The sequence below is a fragment of the Pan troglodytes genome, chromosome 4, assembly GCF_028858775.2.
Source record: "Pan troglodytes isolate AG18354 chromosome 4, NHGRI_mPanTro3-v2.0_pri, whole genome shotgun sequence".
Lineage (NCBI taxonomy): Eukaryota > Metazoa > Chordata > Mammalia > Primates > Hominidae > Pan > Pan troglodytes.
In genome coordinates, this window is record NC_072402.2 from 116874498 (window position 1) to 116897125 (window position 22628).

Genomic DNA, 22628 nt, shown 5'->3' on the forward strand with positions numbered 1-22628 from the left:
GGTTTCTATTACAGTAATTTAGATTTGCTGACATTATCATCAAAGGGTGAAATTTTAATATTTGTAAATACTTTCTAGGTGCATACTGCAACTCTCCTAGTGCATGCTTTGTAGCCAGTGATGGACAATATCTGAGATTATATGAAGCAGTTATTGATGCTAAGAAACTTTTATCTGAGCTTTCTAACCCTGAAATTTCTGTAAGTAATGTCTTTTAAAACAGCTTAAGTATATAATATTATGTTTTTAGATAGTTTATATTTATTGGGCATGTTCTACAATTGTGACCTATAATTTGTAATAAGCATTTGTATCTTTGTTCTATTTTTTCACATTTGTATTGTACTCTTGTAATGATTTAAAGCTCCTTTAAAAGGAAACCATTTCTTTCACTCTTTGAAAGAAAGTAGAGTCTCATCTCCTGTAATATGTTTCTGTAACACTTCTTTACTCATAGATAAATGAGGACTACTGACAGTATAATGTAGAAGTTATATCGGCCCCCCTGCAATTATTTTATAGGCAGGAGGAGCTGGAACAACAGGAATAGAATTTTAATCTTAAACATGAAAAGAAAGAGCCCTTAGCTTGGTTACAGTTCAGACAAGAGTTCTTTCAGTATTGTTGTAAGGCTTTTGCCTTATGACAGGCCACATTTGTTCTCATACCCACCTAATAACAACCTTCTAACTGCATTGTCTTGGAACATCCAACAAGCAAGCGTTTCCACTTTTCTGGTTTTGGCGATTTTTCTTTTGGTATCCCCAGAGGCAGCCTTCAGCTGTACCAAGCTTTCTATTTAGGAGATTCAAGCCATCTCCCTGACTACCAATTAATGTATTTGTTAATGCTCGGCTTACAGAGTTGCATAAATGTCAGTGATCTGTTCCAATCCTGTTTTTTTCTGTACGTTAATTTTAATGCATAATTTTGCAGAACACAAGGTTTTCCAAAGCATGTATATAGTATTACAGTAGAAATGTACATATTTTGGGGGGGGGTCTTCTATTTATCAGGCATTTTTAAGTAATGGGAATTTAGATGTGAAGAAAACAGGTAAAAATTTGTATCATAGAGCTTATATTTGGGTGAAGGGAGATAGGAAGAAAACAGATAAAAATATATTAATTAAAAATACTATGGATAGAAACAGTGTTGCAGAAGAATTAGGAATTGCCAAGTAAGTTGCTGGTCAGGGAAAATTTCACAGAAAAAGTACTATTTGATTAAAGATCTGAAGGAGATGTGGGAACTAGATATGTAGATATTTATTAAAGAGAATGTGATTTGGGAAAACGGACAGCCAGTTCAGAGATCCCAAGGCCGGAGCATGTTTGGTATGTGATAAGGTTTGGCTCTGTGTCCCACCCAAATCTCATCTTGAATTATACTTCCCACGTGTTGAGGGAGGGACCTGGTGGGAGGTGATTGGATCATGGGGGCAGTTCTCCCATCCTGTTCTCATGATAGTGAGGGAGTTCTCACAAGATCTGATGATCTTAAAAGTGGCAGTTTCCCCTGTGCACGTGCCGTCTCCTGACACCTGTGAAGAAGGTGCTTGCTTCTCCTTTGCCTTCTGCCATGATTGTAAGTCCTGAGGCCTCCTGAGCCATGTAGAATTATGAATCAATTAAACTTATTTATAAATTACCCAGTCTCAGGTATTTCTTCATAGAGTGTAAAAACAGCCTAATACAGATAATTGGTACCAGGAGTGGGGCACTGCTATAAGGATAACGCAAAATGTGGAAGCGGTGTTGGAACTGGGTAACCGGCAGAGGTTGGAATAGTTTGGAGGGCTCAGAAGGAGACAGGAAGATGTGGGAAAGTTTGGAGCTTCCTAGAGACTTGTTGAATGGTTTTGACCAAAATGCTGATAGTGATACGGACAATGAAGTCCCGGCTGAGGTAGTCTCTGATGGAGATGACGAACTTACTGGGATCTGGAGCAAAGATCACTCATGTTAATGCTTTAGCAAAGAAACTGGTTGCATTTTGGCCCTGCTCTAGAGATCTGTGGAACTTTGAACTTGAGAGATGATTTAGGTTATCTGGCAGAAGAAATTTCTAAGCAGCAAAGCATTCAAGAGGTCACCTGGCTTATTCTGAATGCATTCAGTTATATGTGTTTACAAAGAGATGGTTTGAAATTGAAATTTATGTTAACTTACGTTTAAAAGGGAAGCAGAGCATAAAGGTTTAAAAAATATGCAGCCTGACCATGTGGTAGAAAAGAAAAACTCGTTCCTGGAGAAGAATTCAAGGGCTACAGAAATTTGCATAAGTAACCAGGAGCTGAATGTTAATAGCCAAGGCAATGGGGAAAATGTCTCTGGGACATGTCAAAGATCTTCATGGCAGCCCCTCCCATCAGAGGTCCAGAGGCCTAGGCGGGAAAATGGTTTCATGGGCCAGGCCCAGGGCCCAGCTGCTCTGTGCAGCCTTGGGATTCAGTGCCCTGCCTCCCAGCTGCTCTAGCTCCAGCCATGGCTAAAAGGGGCCGTGGTGCAGCTCCGGCTGTTGCTTCAGAGAGTGCAAGCCCCAAGCCTTGGCAGCTGCCGCATGGTATTGGGCCTGTGGGTATGCAGAAGATGAGAGTTGAGGCTTGGCAGCAACCACCTAGATTTCAGAGGATGTATGGAAACACCTGGATGTTCAGGCAGAGGTCTGCGGCAGGGGTGAAGCCCTCATGGAAAACTTCTACTAGGGCAATGCAGAGGGAGAATGTGGAGTTGGAGCATCCCACAGAGTCCCCACTGGGGCCTCATGGAACTGGGAGAAGAGGGCCACCATCATCCTCCAGACCCCAAAAAGGTAGATCCACTGACAGTTTGCACCATGTGCCTGGAAAAGCCATAAGCACTCAATACTAGCCTGTGAAAGCAGCCACAGGCACTGGACCCTGCAGAGCCACAGGGGCAGAGTTTCCCAAGGCCGTGGGAACCCACACCTGTGTCAGTGTGCCCTGGATGCAAGACATGTAGTCAAAGGAGATTTTGGAGCTTAAGATTTAATGACTGCCTGGCCAGGTTTCAGACTTGCATGGGGCCTATGGCCCCTTTGTTTTGGCCAGTTTCTTCTATTTGGAACAGAACATTTACCCAATGCCTGTGCTCCCATTGTATCTTGGAAGTAACCAACTTGCTTTTGATTTTACAGGCTCATAGGCAGAAGGGAGTTCCCTTGTCTCAGATGATACTTTGGACTTGGACTTTTGGGTTAATGCTGTAAGGAGTTAAGACTTTGGGGAACTATTGGGAAGGCATGATTGGTTTTGAAATGTGAAAAGGGGATTTGGGAGGGGCTTGGGTGGATTGATATGGTTTATTGCTGTGTGCTCACCCAAATCTCATCTCGAATTATAATTGCCACATATCAAGGGAGGCACCTGGTGGGAGGTGATAGGAACATGGTGGCCATTTCCCTTATGCTGTTTGCATTATAGTAAGCAAGTTCTCACAAGATCTGATGGTTTAAAAAGTGTCAGTTTCCCCTGCATGCTTTCTTTCCTGCCACCTTGTGAAGAAGGTGCTTGCTTCTCCTTCATCTTCCGCCATGATTGTAAGTTTCCTGAGGGCTCCCCTGCCATGCAGAACTGTGAGTCTGTTAAAATTACCCAGTCTCAGGTATTTATTTATAGCAGTATGAAAATGGACTAATACAGTATGTAAAGGAACAGCAAAAAGGCCACTGTGGCTGGAGCAGAGCATGTGAGGTGGAAAATAGTCAGGGATAAAGTCGGAAAGTTAGCCTGGCCAGGTCATATGAAGCCTGATAGGCCATTGTGGTAACTTCAGCTTTTACTCTGAATAACATGGAAACTATAGAAGAGGTATGAAATGATTTAGGTTTTAAATGATTCCTCTGGTGGCTATATAGATTAGACGTGGGATGCGGAAGTAGATCCAGAGAGACCAATTTAGGAACCAATTACAGTAGTCCAGGAGAGGGAAAAAAGGAGCTTAGAATATAGCAAGTGGTAATGGCAGAGATGATAAAAATGGCCAAATTCAAGATGTTGTTTAGAACATTGAATAGCTATGAATGGACTGTATGCGGTATGTGTGTGAGAAAAAAAGAGGACTCCCAAGGTTTGTGATTGAATATTAGGAAGAACAGAATTGCTGTGAATTGAGATGTGGAAGAATGTAGAAGTAGCAGGTTTTGAGGGGCAGGGAAATTCAAGAGTCTGGCTTTGGTCATGTTAATTTTGAGATGCCTGTTTGACATCCAAAAGACACAGTAGGTTAGTATCTGGAGTTCAGAGAGAGGTCTGGCCTGAAAATATACAGTAGTTGTCAGCATATAAATTTGAAGTTGTGGAAGTGGATGAGATTGCCAAGGGTGAGACTATAGTTAGAAAACAGAAGTGTTAAGCCAGGAGCGATGGCTCATGCCTGTAGTCCCAGCACTTTTGGAGGCCGTGGCAGGTGGATCACTTGAGGTCAGAAGTTTGAGACCAGCTTGGCCAACATGGTGAAACCCCATCTATTAAAAATATAAAAATTAGCCAGATGTGGTGGCAGGAACCTGTAGTCTCAGCTACCTGGGAGGCTGAGGCAGGAGAATCGCTTGAAACTGGGAGGCAGAGGTTGCAGTGAGCCAAGATGACACGACTGCACTCCAGCCTTGGGTGACAGAGAGAGACACCATCTTAAGAAGTAATAGATTGAATGTGTGCTCACTTCAGCAGCACATAAACTGAAATTGGAATAATACTGAGAAGATGAGCATGGCTCCTGTGCAAGGATGACATGCAAATTTGTGAAGTGTTCCATATTTCTCCAGAAGGGACTGGGGACCTATATTCAACATCCTTAAAGAAAAAAAAGTCTTCAACCAAGAATTTCATATCTAGTCAAACTAAGCTTCCTAAGTGAAGAAGAAATAAGATCCTTTTTAGATAAACAAATGTTGAGGGAGTTTGCCTTACAAGAGGTCTTGAAGGGAGTACTAAATATTGAATGGAAAGATCACTACCACCTAATATAAAAACCACTTAAATACACAGACCAGTAACAGTATAAAGCAACCACACAAACAAGCCAGCATAGTAACCAGCTAACAACACAATAACACAATCAGATCCACACATGTCACTGCTAACCTTAAATGTAAACAGGCTTAATGCCCCACGTAAATGGTATAGAGTGGCACACTGGATTTAAAAAAACAATGGTATGTGGTCTTCAAGAGACCCCTCTCACATGTAATGACACCCATAGGCTCAAAATAAAGGGATGGAGAAAAATCTACCAAGTAAATGGAAATCAGAAAGAAGCCGGGTTGCCATCCTGATTTCAGACAAAGCAGACTCTGAACCAACAAAGATTAGAAAAAGACAAAGAAGGGCATTACACAATGGTAAAGGGTTCAATTCAACAAGAAGACCTAACTATGGTAAATATATATGCAACCAACACAGGAGCACCCAGATTCATAAAACAACTTCTTAGAAACCTACAAAGAGACATAGACTCCCACACAATAATAGTGGGAGACTTCAACACTTCAATGTCAGTATTAGACAGCTCATCGAGGCAGAAGAGTAACAGAGATATTCCGGACCTGAACTCAACATTGGACCAAATGTATCTGACAGACTGCTGCAGAACTCTCCACCCAAAACAACAGAATATATATTCCTCTCATTGCCACGTCACATACTCTAGAGTGGACCACATAATTGGACATAAAACAATCCTCAGCAAATGCAGAAGAACCAAAATCATACCAAACACACTGTTGGACCACAGTGCAATAAAAATAGAAGTCAGGATTTAAAAAATAGCTTAAACCAGTCAATTACATGGATATTAAAAACATGCTCCCGAATGACTTTTGGGTAAATAGTGAAATTAAGACAGAAACCAAGAAGTTCTCTGAAAGTAATGGGAATAAAGATATAACATGCCAGAATCTCTGGGACACAACTAAGGCAGTGTTAAGGTGGAAATTTATAGTACTAAATGCTCACATCAAAAAGTCAGAAAGATCTCAAACTAATAACCTAACATCACTACTGAAAGAACTAGAGAAGGAAAAACAAATCAACCCCAAAGCTAGCAGAAGATAAGCAATAATCAAAATCAGAGATGAACTGAAGGAAATCGAAACACAAAATACCATTCAAAAGATCAGCAATTCCAGGAAATGGCTGTTTGAAAAGATTAATAAGATAAGTACGTTGCTAACTAAGCCAATAGAAAATCCAAATAAACCCAATTAGAAATTACCAAGGGGATGTTAACCACTGACTCTACAGAAATAAAAACAATAATCAGAAACTACTACGAACACCTCTGTGCACACAGACTACAAAACCTACAAGGGATGGATAAATTCCTGGACATATACCCCCTCCTAAGACTGAACCAGGAAGAAATTGATTCCCTGAACAGACTAATACGAGCTCCGAAATTGAGTCAGTAATAAATAGCCTACCAACCGAAAAACCCAGGATCTGAGGGATTCATAGCTGAATTACACCAGATGCACAAAGAAGAGCTGGTACCATTCCTACTGAAACTATTCCAAAAAATTGAGGAGGAGGGACTCCTCCCCAGCTAATTTTTTGAGGCCAGCATTATCCTGATACCAAAACCTGGCAGACACACACACACAAAAAGAAGACTTTAGCCCAATATCCTCTATGAATATCAATGCAAAAATCCTTGACAAAATACTGGCAAGCCAAATCCAGCAGCACATTAAAAAGCTAGTTCACAGTGATCAAGTAGGCTTAATTCCCGGGATGCAAGTTTTGTTCAACATATTAAAATTAAATGTGATTTATCACATAAGGAGAACTGAAGACAAAAAACACATAATTTTTTCGATAGACGCAGAAAAGGTTTTTGATAAAATTCAACATTCCTTCAGTTAAAAACTCTGAATAAACTAGGTGTTGAAGGAACATACCTCAGAACAATAAGAGCTATCTTTGACAGACTCTCAGCCAACATCATACTGAATGGGCAAAAGCTGGAAGCATTCCCCCTGAAAACTGACACAAGGAAAGGATGCCCTGTCTTGCCACTCCTATTCAGCATATTATTGGAAGTGCTGGCCACAGCAATCAGGAAAGAGGAATAAAAGGCATCTAAATAGGAAGAGAGGAAGTAAAACTATCACTGTTTGTACATGACGTGTTTCTATATCTAGGTAACCCTATGTCTTGGCCCAAAAGCTCCTAGATCTGATAAACAGCTTCAGTAAAGTTTCAGGATACAAAAATCAATGTACAAGAAATGACTAGCATTCCTATACACCAACAACAGCTAAGCTGAGAACCAATTCAGGAAGACAGTCCCATTACCAACTGCCACAAAAAGAATAAAATACCTAGGAATACAGCTATCCAGGGGGGTGGAAGATCTCTACAATGAGAATTACAAAACATTGCTCAGATAAATCAGAGAAGACACAAACACATGGGAAAAACATCCTATGTTGATGGATAGAAAGAATCAATATCATTAAAATGGCCATACTGCCCAAAGTATGGCCCAAAAATTTACAGATTCAATGCTGTTCCTATCAAACTACCAACAACATTGTTCACAGAACTAGAGAAACCTATTTTAAAAGTCATATGGAACCAAAATAAGAGGCTGTGTAGCCAAGGCAATCGTAAAAAAAAAAACAGAGCTTTGAGGTATCATGTTACCCGACTTCAAACTATACTACAGGGATACAGTAACCAAAACAGCATAGTAGTGGTACAAAAACAGGCACATTGACCAATGGAACACAATAGAGAATCCAGATATAAGACCACACACCTACAACTGTCTGATCTTTGACAAACCTGACAAAAACAAGCAATGGGGAAAGGATTCCATTAATAAATGGTGCTGGCAGAATTGGCTAGCCATATGTAGAAAATTGAAACTGGATCCCTTCCTTACATCATATACAGAAATCAACTCAAAATGGATTAAAGACTTAAATGTAAAACCTAAAACTCTAAAAACCCTGGAAGACAATCCAGGCGATGCCATTCTGGACATAGGAATGGGCAGTGATTTCATGACAAAGACATCAAAAGCAATCATAACAGAGTAAATAGACAACCTACAGAATAGGAGAAAATATTTGCAAACTATGCATCTGAGAAAGGTCTGAATATCCAACATCTGTAAGGAACTTAAATTTACAAGAGAAAAACAGCTCCATCAAAAAGTGAGTAAAGGACATGAGCACTTTTCTAAAGAAGACATACGTGTGGCAACAAACATGATAAAAAGCTCCATCACTGATCATTAGAGAAATGCAGATAAAAACCGCAATGTGGCACCATCTCACACCAGTCAGAATGGCTATTATTAAAAAGTAAAAAAAAAAAAAAAAAAAAAAAAAGATGCTGATGAGGTTGCAGTGAAAAGGGAACACTTACACAGTGTTGATGGGAGTGTAAATTAATTCAACCGTTGTGGAAAGCAGTACTGTGATTCCTCAAAGAGCTAAAAACAGAACTGCCTTTCGACCCAGCAATCCCATTACTGGCTATGTACCTAGAGGAGTATAAATCATTCTGTGGTGAGGGCACATGCAGGCAAATGTTCATTGCAGCACTATTCACAATAGCAAAGACATAGAATCAATCCAAATGCCCATGAGTGACAGATTGGATTAAGAAAATGTGGTACATACACACGATGGAATACTGTGCAGCCATAAAAAAGAATGAAATGATGTAATTTGCAGGAACATGGGTGGAGCTGGCATTCATAAAGCAACTTCTTTATGGAGGCCATTCTTTAAGGAGGCCATTATCCTTAGCAAACTAACAGGAATAGAAAACCAGATACTGCATGTTCTCACTTGCAAGTGGGAGCTAAATAATGAGAACTCATGAACCCAAAGAATGGAAAAACAGACACTGGGGACTTCTTCATGTTGGAAGTTGGGAGGAGGGAGAGGACCAGAAAAAATAACTCTCGGGTACTAGGCTTAGTACCTGGATGATGAAATAATCTGTACAACAAAGCCCTGTGACATGAGTTTAGCACACGTACTCCCAAACCTACAATGAAAGTTAAAAAAAATTAAAGATTGAATGCTGGAATGCTCTGTTAAAAGTAGGGTGGAAATACAAGGGTGAATGTGGTATATAATGGAAGGCAAAAGAAAAAAAATATTTCAAGGAGGAAGAAGGAATGATTACCAAGATCAGATACTGCTGATAAAGGAAGTCTGATAAAGATTTGAAAATAGACCACTGAATTTAGCAGTGTGACCTTGACTAAAGCAGTCAGGACATGAATGGCTCAAGAGATCAGCATATTTGAATAGTATGTAATCTTGTTTCTTTAGCTCTATCCTTCCTATCTCAAAATTAATGTTTAAAAAGCACTAATTATTAGAACATTTCTAGGAGATTGAAGTCAATTTTTCACATTTATGGATGTAATTTTTTTCCTTAACAGTTATCAAGCATTACTTTTATTTTTCTCTGTACCAACTGAGCTGTAATGCTTTTTCATTCGTTTGTTAATTCCTATAAAGACTAAAGACCTAGAATTTTTATAGTTGAAAGGGACTATATTTAGGCCCACTTGAATTTTATTGTTATTTATCTGTTATGCCTGAAATTTTGTTATTTACTCTTATTTGCATATGAATTGTTTAGTAAATTGTAAATTTTTTTAAAAAAAACAGAAATATGTTGGTGAAGTCTTTAACATCGTCAGTCAACAATCAACAGCCAGGCCAGGATGCATTATTGCATTAGATCCCATTACCAAACTTGTAAGTATTAATTTTGGGGGGGAGGTATATTAAAAAAAAGTTTATGAAAGCATTTTGCATAAAATCTATATATTAATGTAATTTGAAAATTTGCTGTATATTTACAGGTAGATTCAGTAATTAACTCATCACATAATAGATAACATATTATTGTATATTGTACTTCCTAGACTTCAAACTAGAAAACAAATTATCCTCATTACTATATTCACAGCCAAATAAATTTTGAAACTTTGACTCAAACATATTATAAATATTATCATATTACCATTAGATTTAATAAAGTGGTGTTAGGTTCCTCATCCATGGTTATTGAAAATCACTGAAAAGAAAACTAGGTTCCAATGTGTGGCTAAATAAAAAACATTGGTGGATATTATTTCTTACTTATAAAGACTCATTGTAATGAAAGCAAATCATCTTGACCTAAATTTTTATATTCATCTGTTTAATCTAATGGAGGTGCCATACACTTACGTTCTGCTGAACTTTTGACTTCTTATTCTGCCTTTAAATATCTCATTATGAAGTATTATTTTTCTGGCTATTTAGCATTAGGTAAATAACACATAGGTCAACTTACGTTGATATTTATTTATATTCAGCATGGCAGAAAAACCCAACTGCTTCATGTTTTTCAAGAAGACTTCATTTTGAATAACCTTGAGAAGAAGAAAAGCCTTGGCAAAGACAGCATTTTATCTAATGCAGGTAAGGAAGAATTGTTTATGGAATGAGAAATACTATGTACAGTATGTTAGGCAGGTAATAAAGATGAATTGGTAAAATGCTTTACATTGTCTATTTGAAGTAAAAATTGGGGTAGGTTTGTTTATTAAATATTTATCGTAAATATGAGTATCTTTTTATTCTTAACCAGGTAATAAATACGAACAAAATTAAAGGGGCATCTTGGTTGTATGTTTTTTAAACTGCATAATAGAAATGCTTTATTATTAACATATGAGAGCTTTTTGCATGGATGGGGTCCTACCCATCCATTTGGATATTACGGACCTCCTGCCTTTTGAAAATTTATAATTTAAAGAAGTAGCTTAAAACTTCAAGCTAGAAGGTCCTTAATTTAAAAACTGTCTTAATTAATGCTTTTATAATAAAAGTTTTTAAAATGTTAAACTCCTCTCATCAACACTTTACATGAAGGCACACTGAGTAAAATAAAGCTACAGTCTCTTGGTCATCACTTGCAATTACAGAGCCAAACCAAACTCAAAAATGGCATTCTTGAATATCACAATCTTATAAATCAATTATACAGTATGTGCCTGTTGCACAAAGAAGTTATCAAGATTCATATGTTAAATATCTTCTCCATTTGTTCAGACTTTTTTCTTCTCTTTTACATCATGTCTTTCTGCCACCTTTTCCATTTTTCTTTTATGAGAAGTACTCCTTAGAGTTCTGCACTTTTATGTTGACATCTAATTTCTTACCATTGCTTTTAGTCTTCTATCAGTTTTCTCTGAGTTAACGAGCTGTGCAAATACACTTTATGTGTTTTTTAAAACTCTGAACATGTTGGAAGTATGCTAAAAATGGGGATTAAAGATATCAGGCGTAAGAGATAAGATTATTTATTGTATAAGCAAAACTATCCTTTTCATATTAAAATATTAATGAACATGTTAATATTGTTAACAATTTAAGTCTCTTTAAAACTTTTAAAAGAAGTTACTCTCCTTTGCATAATAAGGTTGAGTTTTTCTGTGTTCTTCTTGTATTCTAGCATTTGCTTTTTTCGGATTCTTCAATTTTTAATGTATTTTAATTCTCTTTAAGGCTAAGATTTTTCTTAAAATATTCAGGAAATTTTTACTTTTACCCAAAAACTATTATGTTCATTATTAGAGTTTCCTAGAAAATACCTAAGGAGTTATGGTTTCATATCTTTTGCTCTATTATGAAGAAGAAAAATGTTTTACAAATATTTTCATTATTGGAGCATTTTTTGTTGTTAGTGAAATTATCAAAACTAGGATTGATTTCTATTCTGTTTACTTTTGTTATAATCTTTATCCTTTTCTCTTAATTTCTGTATTTTGGATGCCTAACTTAGGATACATTACCAAAGTTACCTTTTCATTTAGTCTCTCAATACAAGATGATTTAAAACATTTATGGTTACCTTTTTTAATTTTTTTGCTATGCAAATTTATAAAAGGGCAAAGTCTTTGTGCTCTAATAATACCTGCTTTCTCATGTTTTACATGTTCTACGATTTATTTTGTCTTTTTAATGTAATTTTCGTTTACCTAATTGTGCACATAGTGAATAATAGATTATAATGAAGAAAACTTGGATTAAAATCTATTGTTAAAAAGGTTTTTCAGGCAATAATAAATCATTGATTTTTCTGATGTATTTTAAAAAGATATGTTTATTTTGAGCAACTCGTGTGCTGTGTAAACTATGCAATTTGGGCGAAGACAAATTTTCTTGAATGATATGTTTTATAATGAAAACTTATAGTTTGGCCATTGGATAAATATCATGAAGTCATCCATTATAGAACTTATTCATTTGAAAAATGTTTGGCACCACCATTTCATCATGATATGTTGAGTTGAAGTATATATTACATAGTTCCTATCTGTTTAGAAATTTCCTACTTCTTATGGTTTAATCTTTGTGAACAATTTGATGATGATGACTGTAAACCTATCAATTCAAACACGAAATAGCATACATATTATTGTAAAAATTTTAAGTTAATACAAATTCATGTGGTAAAGGATTTGAATATATTTTATAATACCACTTGTGTTTGAAGCCTTAGGTAAAAGTTTTTAATTTTCTTTTTTTAAAGTCCAATTATTTTAACTTGGCATGTTTAGCAAGTTGTCTCTTTTACACATAGTAACAGTGAAAAATATCATTAATACCAACAGGCAGCTCACCTAATGGATTTTCTGAGAAGTTCTACCTAATTGTAATAGAATGCACTCAAGACAACCGTTCACTGTTACACATGTGGAATTTACATCTAAAGTCAATTCCTGTCTCATTAGGTGAGTCTTTTGTGTGTGTGTTTGTGTAACTTTAATAGGTGTAAGTTAACAAATTACACAAAATTAGATAATTTGGGACATATTTCTTAAAGCCATTCTCATTAAATGGTGTTAACTGTAGATTATTCAATTAATTCAAAAAGCTTTTCTTATTTTCTTTCTGTGAAGAATGATATTAATATGTTTACTATTTTATCTTTTACAAGGCAGTTTTGGATTGTAAAATGTAGCAATCGTAATATTTATAGGGTTCCCCTGCCTCAGTTTTTGGTTCTTTTCTTATGTTTTGTAGATGAAAAAGTAGATACAAAATTATCTGAAGCAGCTTGGCAGCCAGAAGAACATTATTCTTCTTCTCCAGAGAAGATCCTATCTCCTTTTTCACAAAAGTATCAGGCTTGCAGAGCAAATCTCCAGAGTACCAGCAGGTTGACTCTGTTTTCAGAAATGGTTTATAGCCAAGAATTGCATTTACCAGAAGGAGTTGAGATAATAAGTATTAAGCCATCAGCAGGTTTGTAAATTTTATGAAAAGAGACTAATTTTGTAACACATGAGTATTTACCAGGTATTTAAAAATAGGTGCTGCAACTACCTCTTAAATCCACACAAAACTAGAAATGGAAATAATATATTCAAGTACCCTAAATTGAAGACTTATAGTTCTCATTATGTTTTCAGATTACTCTGACATTTATCAGCCAGTTCTAGTCTTAAATATTGATTTCTAAAACAAATTTTCTTTGTCTTTTTGGGAAGACAAAGGGACAGTTTCTAGAGCGGAGATGGTAACTAAGTTGTACTTTATTTGCAGACTTTGATGGTATTGGCAATAGCTGCCTGGAGCCATGATTCTGATTGCGTGGTTTCTGCTATATATTTATTATCCTTATTCTACAGCAGTGGTTTTCAAAGTGTCCCCAGGCCAGCAGCATCAGCGTCCTGGAAACTTGTTAGAAATTGGCCACTCCATTTCTTGGGCCACCCAGGGTTACTGAATCTCAAACTCTGGGATGGGGCCCAGTGGCCTGGACTTACAAACCTTTAAAGTGATTCTTATGCATGCAAAAGGTCAAGAACCACTGTTCTGGAGCATCAAGAATACTAATCAAAAATACAAATCAAGGCTTCTGTTTTAGGAAACTAATAGTGCATGATTACTTTAAGTCTAAGCAAATGTTAAGTTGTAGTTAGGAATCTTCTCAGCATTTGTTATGGCAAATATACCTCAATCATGAAGGGCCCTGTAAAGTGACCATTCAGTACTTAAGTAAACATAGGCCATTCACATTTATATTGAAAAATGTGAAAGAGAAGGAGCCAGTGAGTGTTGACAAATTTAAAAAAATACATTGATACCTTTAAAATTAGATTTATAATGTATAAAACTAGCAAAGAGCTGTGAAACAAATTCTGGATTAACTAGAATTAAATTCTGCCTATGCCTGAGTTGTTTGATTTAGGCCCAAGATGTTTAACCTTCAAGAATTGAAGTAAATTATCTCAGAGTTCCCTTTCAACTCTAGGTTTTGGTGATACTTTCTTTTTATATACCTTTCTGATGTCATTAAAAGCCTCTTTCTTACTATTCTTGCTGCCCCTTTTTAACTTAAATAAATATAGGCTGTCTATTATGCAGTTTAAAAAACATACAGCCAAGATGCCCCTTTGATTTTGTTCATATTTATAGTAGTTAATACAAAAGACTAAAATCGTAAGTACATAAAAACAGAAGTATTTAACCAAATTTGACATTTTGTTAACGGATTATTTTTATTTTAGGACATCTGAGTTCATCTTCTATATATCCTGCATGCAGTGCTCCTTATTTATTGGCAACTTCATGTTCAGATGAGAAAGTAAGATTCTGGAGATGCAGAGTAACAGATGGAGAATCTGCCACATCAAAGAATGGAAAAATTGATCTTGCATACATTTGGGAAGAATGGCCATTACTTATTGAAGATGGACTTCAGAGCAATAGTAGTATAACTGTACCTGGTAGGCCTGTAGAAGTTAGCTGTGCACATACAAATCGTTTAGCAGTAGCTTATAAGCAGCCTGCATCTAATAGTAGATCTTCCCAGGACTTTGTGATGCATGTAAGTATTTTTGAATGTGAGTCAACAGGAGGTTCATGTTGGGTCCTTGAACAGACAATTCATTTAGATGAGTTAAGCACAGTATTGGATTCTGGCATTAGTGTTGATAGCAATTTAGTGGCCTATAATAAGCAAGACATGTATTTATCTAGTAAAGAGAATATCACATCAAACACAAAGCATTTAGTTCACTTAGATTGGATGTCTAGAGAAGACGGTTCTCATATCCTGACTGTAGGAATTGGATCAAAACTTTTTATGTATGGACCCCTGGCTGGCAAGGTACAAGACCAAACTGGTAAGGAAACCCTGGTGTTTCCTCTCTGGGAGAGTACCAAAGTTGTGCCCCTTTCTAAATTTGTACTATTACGAAGTGTGGACCTAGTTTCTTCTGTAGATGGCTCCCCACCTTTTCCTGTTTCTTTATCGTGGGTCCGGGATGGCATCCTTGTGGTAGGAATGGACTGTGAAATGCATGTGTATTCCCAATGGCAGCCATCTTCTAAACAAGAACCTGTTATAACAGATTCGTACAGTGGGAGCACTCCATCTATAACAAGTTTAATAAAACAGAGTAACTCCAGTTCTGGGTTACATCCTCCAAAGAAAACTCTGACTCGATCCATGACCAGTCTTGCACAGAAAATCTGTGGAAAGAAAACTGCATTCGATCCTTCAGTGGATATGGAAGATTCAGGTCTTTTTGAAGCAGCTCATGTACTTTCCCCGACTCTACCTCAGTATCATCCCTTGCAGCTTTTGGAACTCATGGATCTTGGTAAAGTTCGGAGAGCCAAGGCCATCTTGTCCCATCTTGTTAAGTGCATTGCTGGGGAAGTTGTGGCTCTGAATGAAGCTGAATCTAATCATGAACGCCGCCTTAGGTCTCTCACAATCAGTGCTAGTGGAAGCACTACCAGAGACCCCCAGGCATTCAACAAGGCTGAAAATACAGATTACACAGAAATAGATTCTGTTCCTCCACTTCCTTTATATGCCTTACTTGCAGCAGATGATGATAGCTGTTACTCATCTTTGGAGAAATCTAGTAATGAGAGTACCTTAAGTAAATCAAACCAATTATCAAAAGAAAGTTATGATGAGCTTTTTCAGACTCAACTTCTAATGACTGATACTCATATGTTAGAGACAGATGAAGAAAATACAAAGCCTAGAGTTATTGACCTTTCACAGTACAGTCCGACTTACTTTGGACCTGAGCATGCTCAGGTTCTTTCTGGCCACTTACTTCATTCTAGTTTACCAGGACTCAGCCGGATGGAGCAGATGTCTTTGATGGCCTTAGCAGATACAATTGCAACTACAAGCACTGATATTGGAGAAAGCCGAGACAGAAGCCAAGGTAAAACTAAACTCCGTACTGATAACATTTTTACTTATTTTCACAGAAAATAATTTTAAATAATTTTTATTAAAATGATGCCATTGGCTAGGCACAGGGGCTTATGCCTGTAAATTCAGCTCTTTGGGAGGCTGAGGCAGGAGGATCACTTGAACCCAGGAGTTTAAGACCAGTCTGGGCAACATAGTTGAGACCCCCATCTCTATGAAAACAAAAAAAAATTAGCCAGATATGGTGCCTCATGCCTATAGTCTTAGCTACTCAGGAGGCTGAGGTGGGATGATGCTTGAGCCCAGGAGGTTGAGCTGGCAGTGAACTGATTGTGCCACTGCACTACAGCCTGGACAATAGAGCAAGACCCTGTCTCTTAAAAAAAAATACCATGAAGGTTTTTTTTGGAAACATCTTTGCTACCTTCACAGCAGTTTTAACTTTTTTTCCCCCCGAGAGTATCATAAACAGCAAACTCTTAATATGCACTATTTATCCTGTAAATCATAGTACTATGAGCAAGTGCACAAAGACTCGTTATGCCGTTCATTTTTACTAATTTTCTGCTCAATAGTATAAAAGATCCAACTGAATCTTTCTGAGTTTAGCAAAATTTAACAGTTTCTTATTAAACAATTATTTTAGGTACCTAAAAATAAAAGGTGGTTTCTGGGTTTTTTTCCCTCATTTTGTAATAATCCACTATTAACAATTATAATTTGGTTTTTAAAACATTGAGTTTTTTTAAAGTTAGCCTTAATATATGCTCCTACCTAGAAAAGCATAATGTAATTAGGTCTTTTCCTCACCCAGAGAGCATTTAAAAAAAAAATACTGCCGAGTTATGAACAGTTTCCCATAAAATCTCAAGTAAGTTCTGAAATGAACAAATTGAGCCTTGTAGACCATATATACGTCAGTATCCCTTTGAATGAAACTTGAAAGGAAAATATAGGGTAAATTTAATATAATAACAAAATTTAAATTTAAGAAAAATTAAGTTGGTTATGAATCTTGACACTTTTAGAGATATTACTAGTAGATACTATTTTTGATGTGAATATGTTATAGGTGTTTTATGTTTTTAGTTTTTGCTTCAAGGAAAAAATATCAGGCCCTCCCACCATAGAACTATTTCTCCCAGTGTTAACAGCAGATTATTGGGGTGGATGTATGATTCGAACAAACTGTATTGGTTAAAGATAATACTGTACATGTGCCACAGAAAAGGTTAAACTGTTCAAAAATCAGTCACATTTTAATTTAAATAAGATTTCAGTCAGAAGAGGTCAGTTTATAAAGAGTATCAGATTCTCTTTATTCTCTTCTTTATTATTTTTCCAATTGTTTATACTATTTTTTCTGTAATGTAAAATTCTGTAGAAAAAGATAAATGTTAGAAAATATTTTACACTGATAACTTTTTTCTTGGTCAGGTTAAGAATGTTATATGCCTATATTGGGTGTTCTTTTGCTTACAATTTTTTTTTTTTAATACATTGCTTCCCCTTTCTCCCATTGCAGGTGGAGAAACTCTTGATGAATGTGGGTTAAAATTTCTTTTGGCTGTTCGACTCCATACCTTTCTTACAACTTCCCTTCCAGCCTATCGAGCTCAACTCCTTCACCAAGGTGATTTTGATAGTAATCTATTAAAGGGAAATAAAGCGAGTAGAAAATGAGAGACTTGGGAGTTTTTAAACTTGTTTTTACCCAAAAATGATAATGATGACATATTTAACACATTTTAAGTTTCCTTTATTTGTTAAAATGTTTATTTTGTCATAATCTTTGCTTAAAACATTGGAATTTTTAGTCGTAGGCAAAAGGAGTTAATGAAGAAACATACTGGAGATGTTCTGTGTTATGTTTTTAAATGCATGATATGTTCAAGGCAAATTAGTATTGTTTCATTTTCTTTAATTTCTTCTTTAGATTGTCTTTTCTCTCCTTTTCTTTGACATTTATCTAAATTCAGTTTTTCCACCAAACATTGAATGACATTTGTGTTATAATACATTCTCAAATTTTAAATATTTCACAGAGTACAGAATATTGAAAGTGTAAATTTACCCACACTTAAAACTACTGATAAAATATGTATTTCAGATATTAGTTTAGTATATTTCATGTATTCTATATTTAGTGCTGTATTTCAGATACTGTTAGTTCTCTTGCTTTGAACTATCTTAGACTTTGAACTGTCTTAGCATAACGTAATAGATTCTTATTAAACGATTATTGTAGGTACCAGAAAATAACATTGTCTTAGAGAGTTCAAAGTAAGAGAAATCTCACTTAAGTTCACTTAGACAAAACAGCATGTTTTTTGGCTCATCTCCCGGGAAGTTCAAGAAATAGAGCTAACTTTCAGCATTATTGGAACTATAGGTTTAAAAAGTGTTATTGGGACTTTGCAGTTTAGCCTTTTAGCCTCTGCTCCTTGGTCTCAGTCTCTTGCTCGTACCTTATGTCTCTGTCTCTTTGTTTCTCTCTCTATTTTCTTTTTCTCATTTTGCATATAGCTTTGAAAAAAGTAAAGTTGAAAATTCTAAATCAAATTCTTTTTAGTTTTTTTTTTTTTTTTTGCTTTTTTGAGATAGAGTCTTGCTCTGTCACCCAGGCTGGAGTACAGTGGTGTGATTTCCGCACACTGCAACCTCCATTTCCTGGTTTCAACTGATTCTCCTGCCTCAGCCTCCCAAATACCTGGGACTACAGGCGCACACCACCACGCCTGGCTAATTTTTGTATTTTTAATAGAGATGGGGTTTCACCATATTGGCCAGGCTAGTCTTGAACTCCTGACCTCAAGCAATCCACCTGCCTCGGCCTCCCAAAGTGCTGGGCATTATGGGCGTGAGCCACCTTGCCAGGCCAGATTCTCTTTAAAATTTTTAGATTGTAATTTAGCACATTAAAATTGTATGTATTTATAGGGTACAAAGTAATGTTCTGATATATGTATACAAAGTGGAATGATTAAGTCAAATTAAACATATCCATCACCTCAGATATGTAAAATATTTGTGGTAAGAATATTTGAAATGTACTCTCTTAGCAATATCGAAATATACAATACACTATTATTAAAGGTAGCTACAATGCTGTGCAGTAGATATCAAAAATGTATTCCTCCTAACTGAAACTTTTTACCCTTTGACCAATGTCTCCCTTCTCATCCTGTCCCCAGCCTTGGGCAAATACCGTTTATTCTCTGTTTCTTTGATTTCAATTGTATTCGATTCCACAGATAAGTGAGATCATGCAATATTTGTCTATGACTGGCTTATTTCACTTACTGTAATGTTCTCCAGGTTCATCCATGTTGTTGCAAATGACAAGATTTCGTTTTTTAAGGCTGACTGGTACTCCAGTGTATATACAGGCATACTCCTTTTTATTGTGTTCTGCTAGGTTGCATTTTGCAAATACAGCAGTTTTTACAAATTGAAGCTTTGTGGCAACCGTTTGTTGAGCAAGTCTGTCAGCACCGTTTTTCCAACAGCATGTGTTCACTTCATGTCTCTGTGTCTCATTTTGGTAATTCTCACAATATTTCAAACTTTTTCTGTCATCTGTGATCAGTGATCTTTGTTACTATTATAATGGTTTTGGAGTGCCATGAACTGCGCCTATGTAGGACAATGAATTTAATCAATAAATGTTGTGTGTACTGTGGCTACAACACTGATCAGCCATTCCCCTGTATTTCTCCCTCTGCTCAGACCTCCCTAATCACTGAGACATAACAATATAGAAATTAGGACAGTTTAACAACCCTACAATGTCTTCTAAGTGTTCAAGTGAAAGGAAGAGCTGCATATCTCTCCCTTTAAATCAAAAGCTAGAAATGACTAAGCTTAGTAAGGAAGGCATGTTGAAAGCCGAGATAGGCTGAAAGCCAAGCCTCTTGTGCCAAACAGTTTACCAAATTGTAAATGCAAAGGACAAGGTCCAAAGGAAACTAAACGTTCTCCATTGAACACATAAATGATAAGAAAGCAAGGTAGCCTTATTGCTTATGTGGAGAAAGTTTGAGTGGTCTAGATGGATCGAACTAGCCACAAGATTCTCTTATGCCAAAGCCTAATCCAGAACAAGGCTGTAACTCGTCTTAATTTCATGAAAGCTGAGAGAAGTGAGGAAGCTGCACAATTAAAGTTTGAAGCTAGCAGAGGTTGGTCCATGAGGTTTAAGGAAAGAAGCCTTCTCCGTAAACTACAAGTACAAGGTGAAGCTAGGTCTTATGGATAACATGCTGAAGCTTCTACGTCATTCAGCACTTGCTTCAGCATGTTTTCCAGAAGATCTAGCTAAGATAATGGATGAAGGTGGCTACACAAAAGGACAGATTTTTAAAGTACATGGAACAGCCTTCTGTTGGAAGAAGATGCCATCTAGGACTTTCATAGTTAGAGAGCAGTCAGTGCCTGGCTTCAAAGAACAGACTGACTCTTGTTAGGGGCTAATGCAGCTGGTAACTAAGTTGAAGCCAGTGCCCATTTACCATTCTGAAAATCCTAGAGTGTTTAAGAATTATGTGAAACCTATTCTGCCTGCGCTCTACACATGGAACAGCAAAGCCCAATGGCAGCACCTCTGTTTATAGCATAATTTACTGAATATTTGCAGCCTACTATTGAGACCTTCTGTTGAGAAGAAAGATTTCCTTTCGAAATATTGCTGTTATTGACAGTGACCTGTTCACGCAAGAGCTCTGATGCAGGTGTACAAGGAGATTAATATAGTTTTTATGCCTGCTAACACAACATTCATTTTGCAGTCCATGAATCAAAGAATGCTTCCAACTTTTAAGTCTTATCATTTAAGAAATACATTTCATAAGGCTATAGCTGCTATAGATAATTATTCCTCTGATGGATCTGGACAAAGTAAATTGAAAACCACTGGAAAGGCTTCACCATTCTAGATGCCATTGGGGACATGTGTAATTCATGGGAGGAGGTCAAAATATCAACATTAACAAGAGTTTGGAAGAAGTTGATTCCAGCCTTCACAGATGACTTTGAGAGGTTCAAGACTTCAGTAGAGGAAGTAATTGCAGATATGGTAGAAATAGCAGGGGAACTAGAATTAAAAGTAGAACCTGAATATGTGACTGAATTGCTGCAATCTCAGGGTAAAACTTCAGCAGAGCCAGGCACGATGGCTCATCCCTGTAATCTCAACACTTTGGGATATTGAGGTGGGAGGATCGCTTAAGGCCAGGAGTTTAGGATCAGCCTGGGCAACATAGATCCCATCTCTGAAAAAAATTTAGGTAGGTTTGGTGTTATGTGCCTGTAGTCCTAGCTATTCAGGGAGCTGAATAGGAATATCACTTGAGTCCAGGAGGTCAAGACTGCAACGAGCTATGATCACACCACTGCACTCCAGCCTGGGCAACAGGAGGAGACCCTGTCTCAAAAACAAACAAACAAACAAAAAAAAACTTCAGCAGATGAGGAGTTGCTTCTTAAAGGATGAGCAATGAATGTGGTTTCTTAAGGTGGAATCTATTCCTGGTGAAGATGCAGTGAACATGGTTGAAATGACAACAAAGGATTTAGAATAGCCTGTAAACTTAGTTGATAGAGCATTGGCAGGGTTTGAGAGGACTGACTCCAATTTTGAAAGAAGTTCTAAATTCTATCAAATAGAATTACATGGTATAGAGAAATCTTACATAAAAGGAAGAGTCCATCTATGTGGCACACTTCATTGTTGCCTTATTTTAAGAAATTGCTATAGCCATCCCAGCCTTCAGTAACCTCTACCTTGATCAGTCAGCAGCTGGTAACATCAAGGCAAGATTCTCCATCAGCAAAAATTATGACTTGCTTAAGGCTCAGGTGATTGTTATGTTTTAGCAATGATGTATTTTTTAATTAAGGTATGTACACTCATTTTAGACATAACGCTATTGCACAGTTAATAGACCACAGTATGATGTAACCATAACTTGTATATGCACTGGGAAACAAAAAATTGTGTTACTCATTTTATTGCAATATTTGCTTTATTGTGGTGGTCTGAAATCGAACCCATGGTATCTCCAAGGTCTGCCTATATATACGACATTTTCTTTATTAATTTATTGATGGATACTTAGGTTGAATTGATAACTATTGTGAATAAAACTTCACTTAACATTGGAGTGCAGCTATCTCTTCAACATACTGATTTCACATCCTTTGACTATATACACATAAGTGGGATTGGTGGATCATGTGGTAATTTTGTTTTTAAATTTTTTCTTATTTTTTTTTAGTTAAAATTTCTTTTCTTTTCTTCTCTTTTAATAAAACATTGTCCCAGAATATTTTTAGATATTTGAGGAACCTTCATACCCTCTTCCATAATGGCTGTACTAATTTATGTTCCCAT

The 22628-nt window shown here is 36.6% G+C and overlaps 1 protein-coding gene and 1 non-coding gene across 19 annotated transcripts in view; both read left to right on the forward strand.

The window, feature by feature from the left end:
• The window catches only part of DMXL1 (Dmx like 1), a 191492-nt gene that overhangs the window by 70240 nt on the left and 98624 nt on the right, over positions 1-22628 (forward strand). For all 18 annotated transcript variants that reach the window (XR_010156981.1, XR_010156982.1, XR_010156983.1 and 15 more), the window contains 7 exons: positions 79-200; positions 9664-9753; positions 10359-10464; positions 12663-12782; positions 13075-13296; positions 14565-16247; positions 17763-17870. Coding sequence is in view for 15 of the 18 variants with exons in the window: in XM_063810591.1 (XP_063666661.1) it covers positions 79-200; positions 9664-9753; positions 10359-10464; positions 12663-12782; positions 13075-13296; positions 14565-16247; positions 17763-17870 (2451 nt within the window). In the remaining 3 variants the exon portion in view is untranslated. The remainder of the gene's footprint in view (positions 1-78; positions 201-9663; positions 9754-10358; positions 10465-12662; positions 12783-13074; positions 13297-14564; positions 16248-17762; positions 17871-22628) is intronic.
• Positions 4678-4784, forward strand: LOC112209265 (U6 spliceosomal RNA). The gene has a single exon (XR_002944018.1). It is a non-coding gene; the product is annotated as a U6 spliceosomal RNA (small nuclear RNA).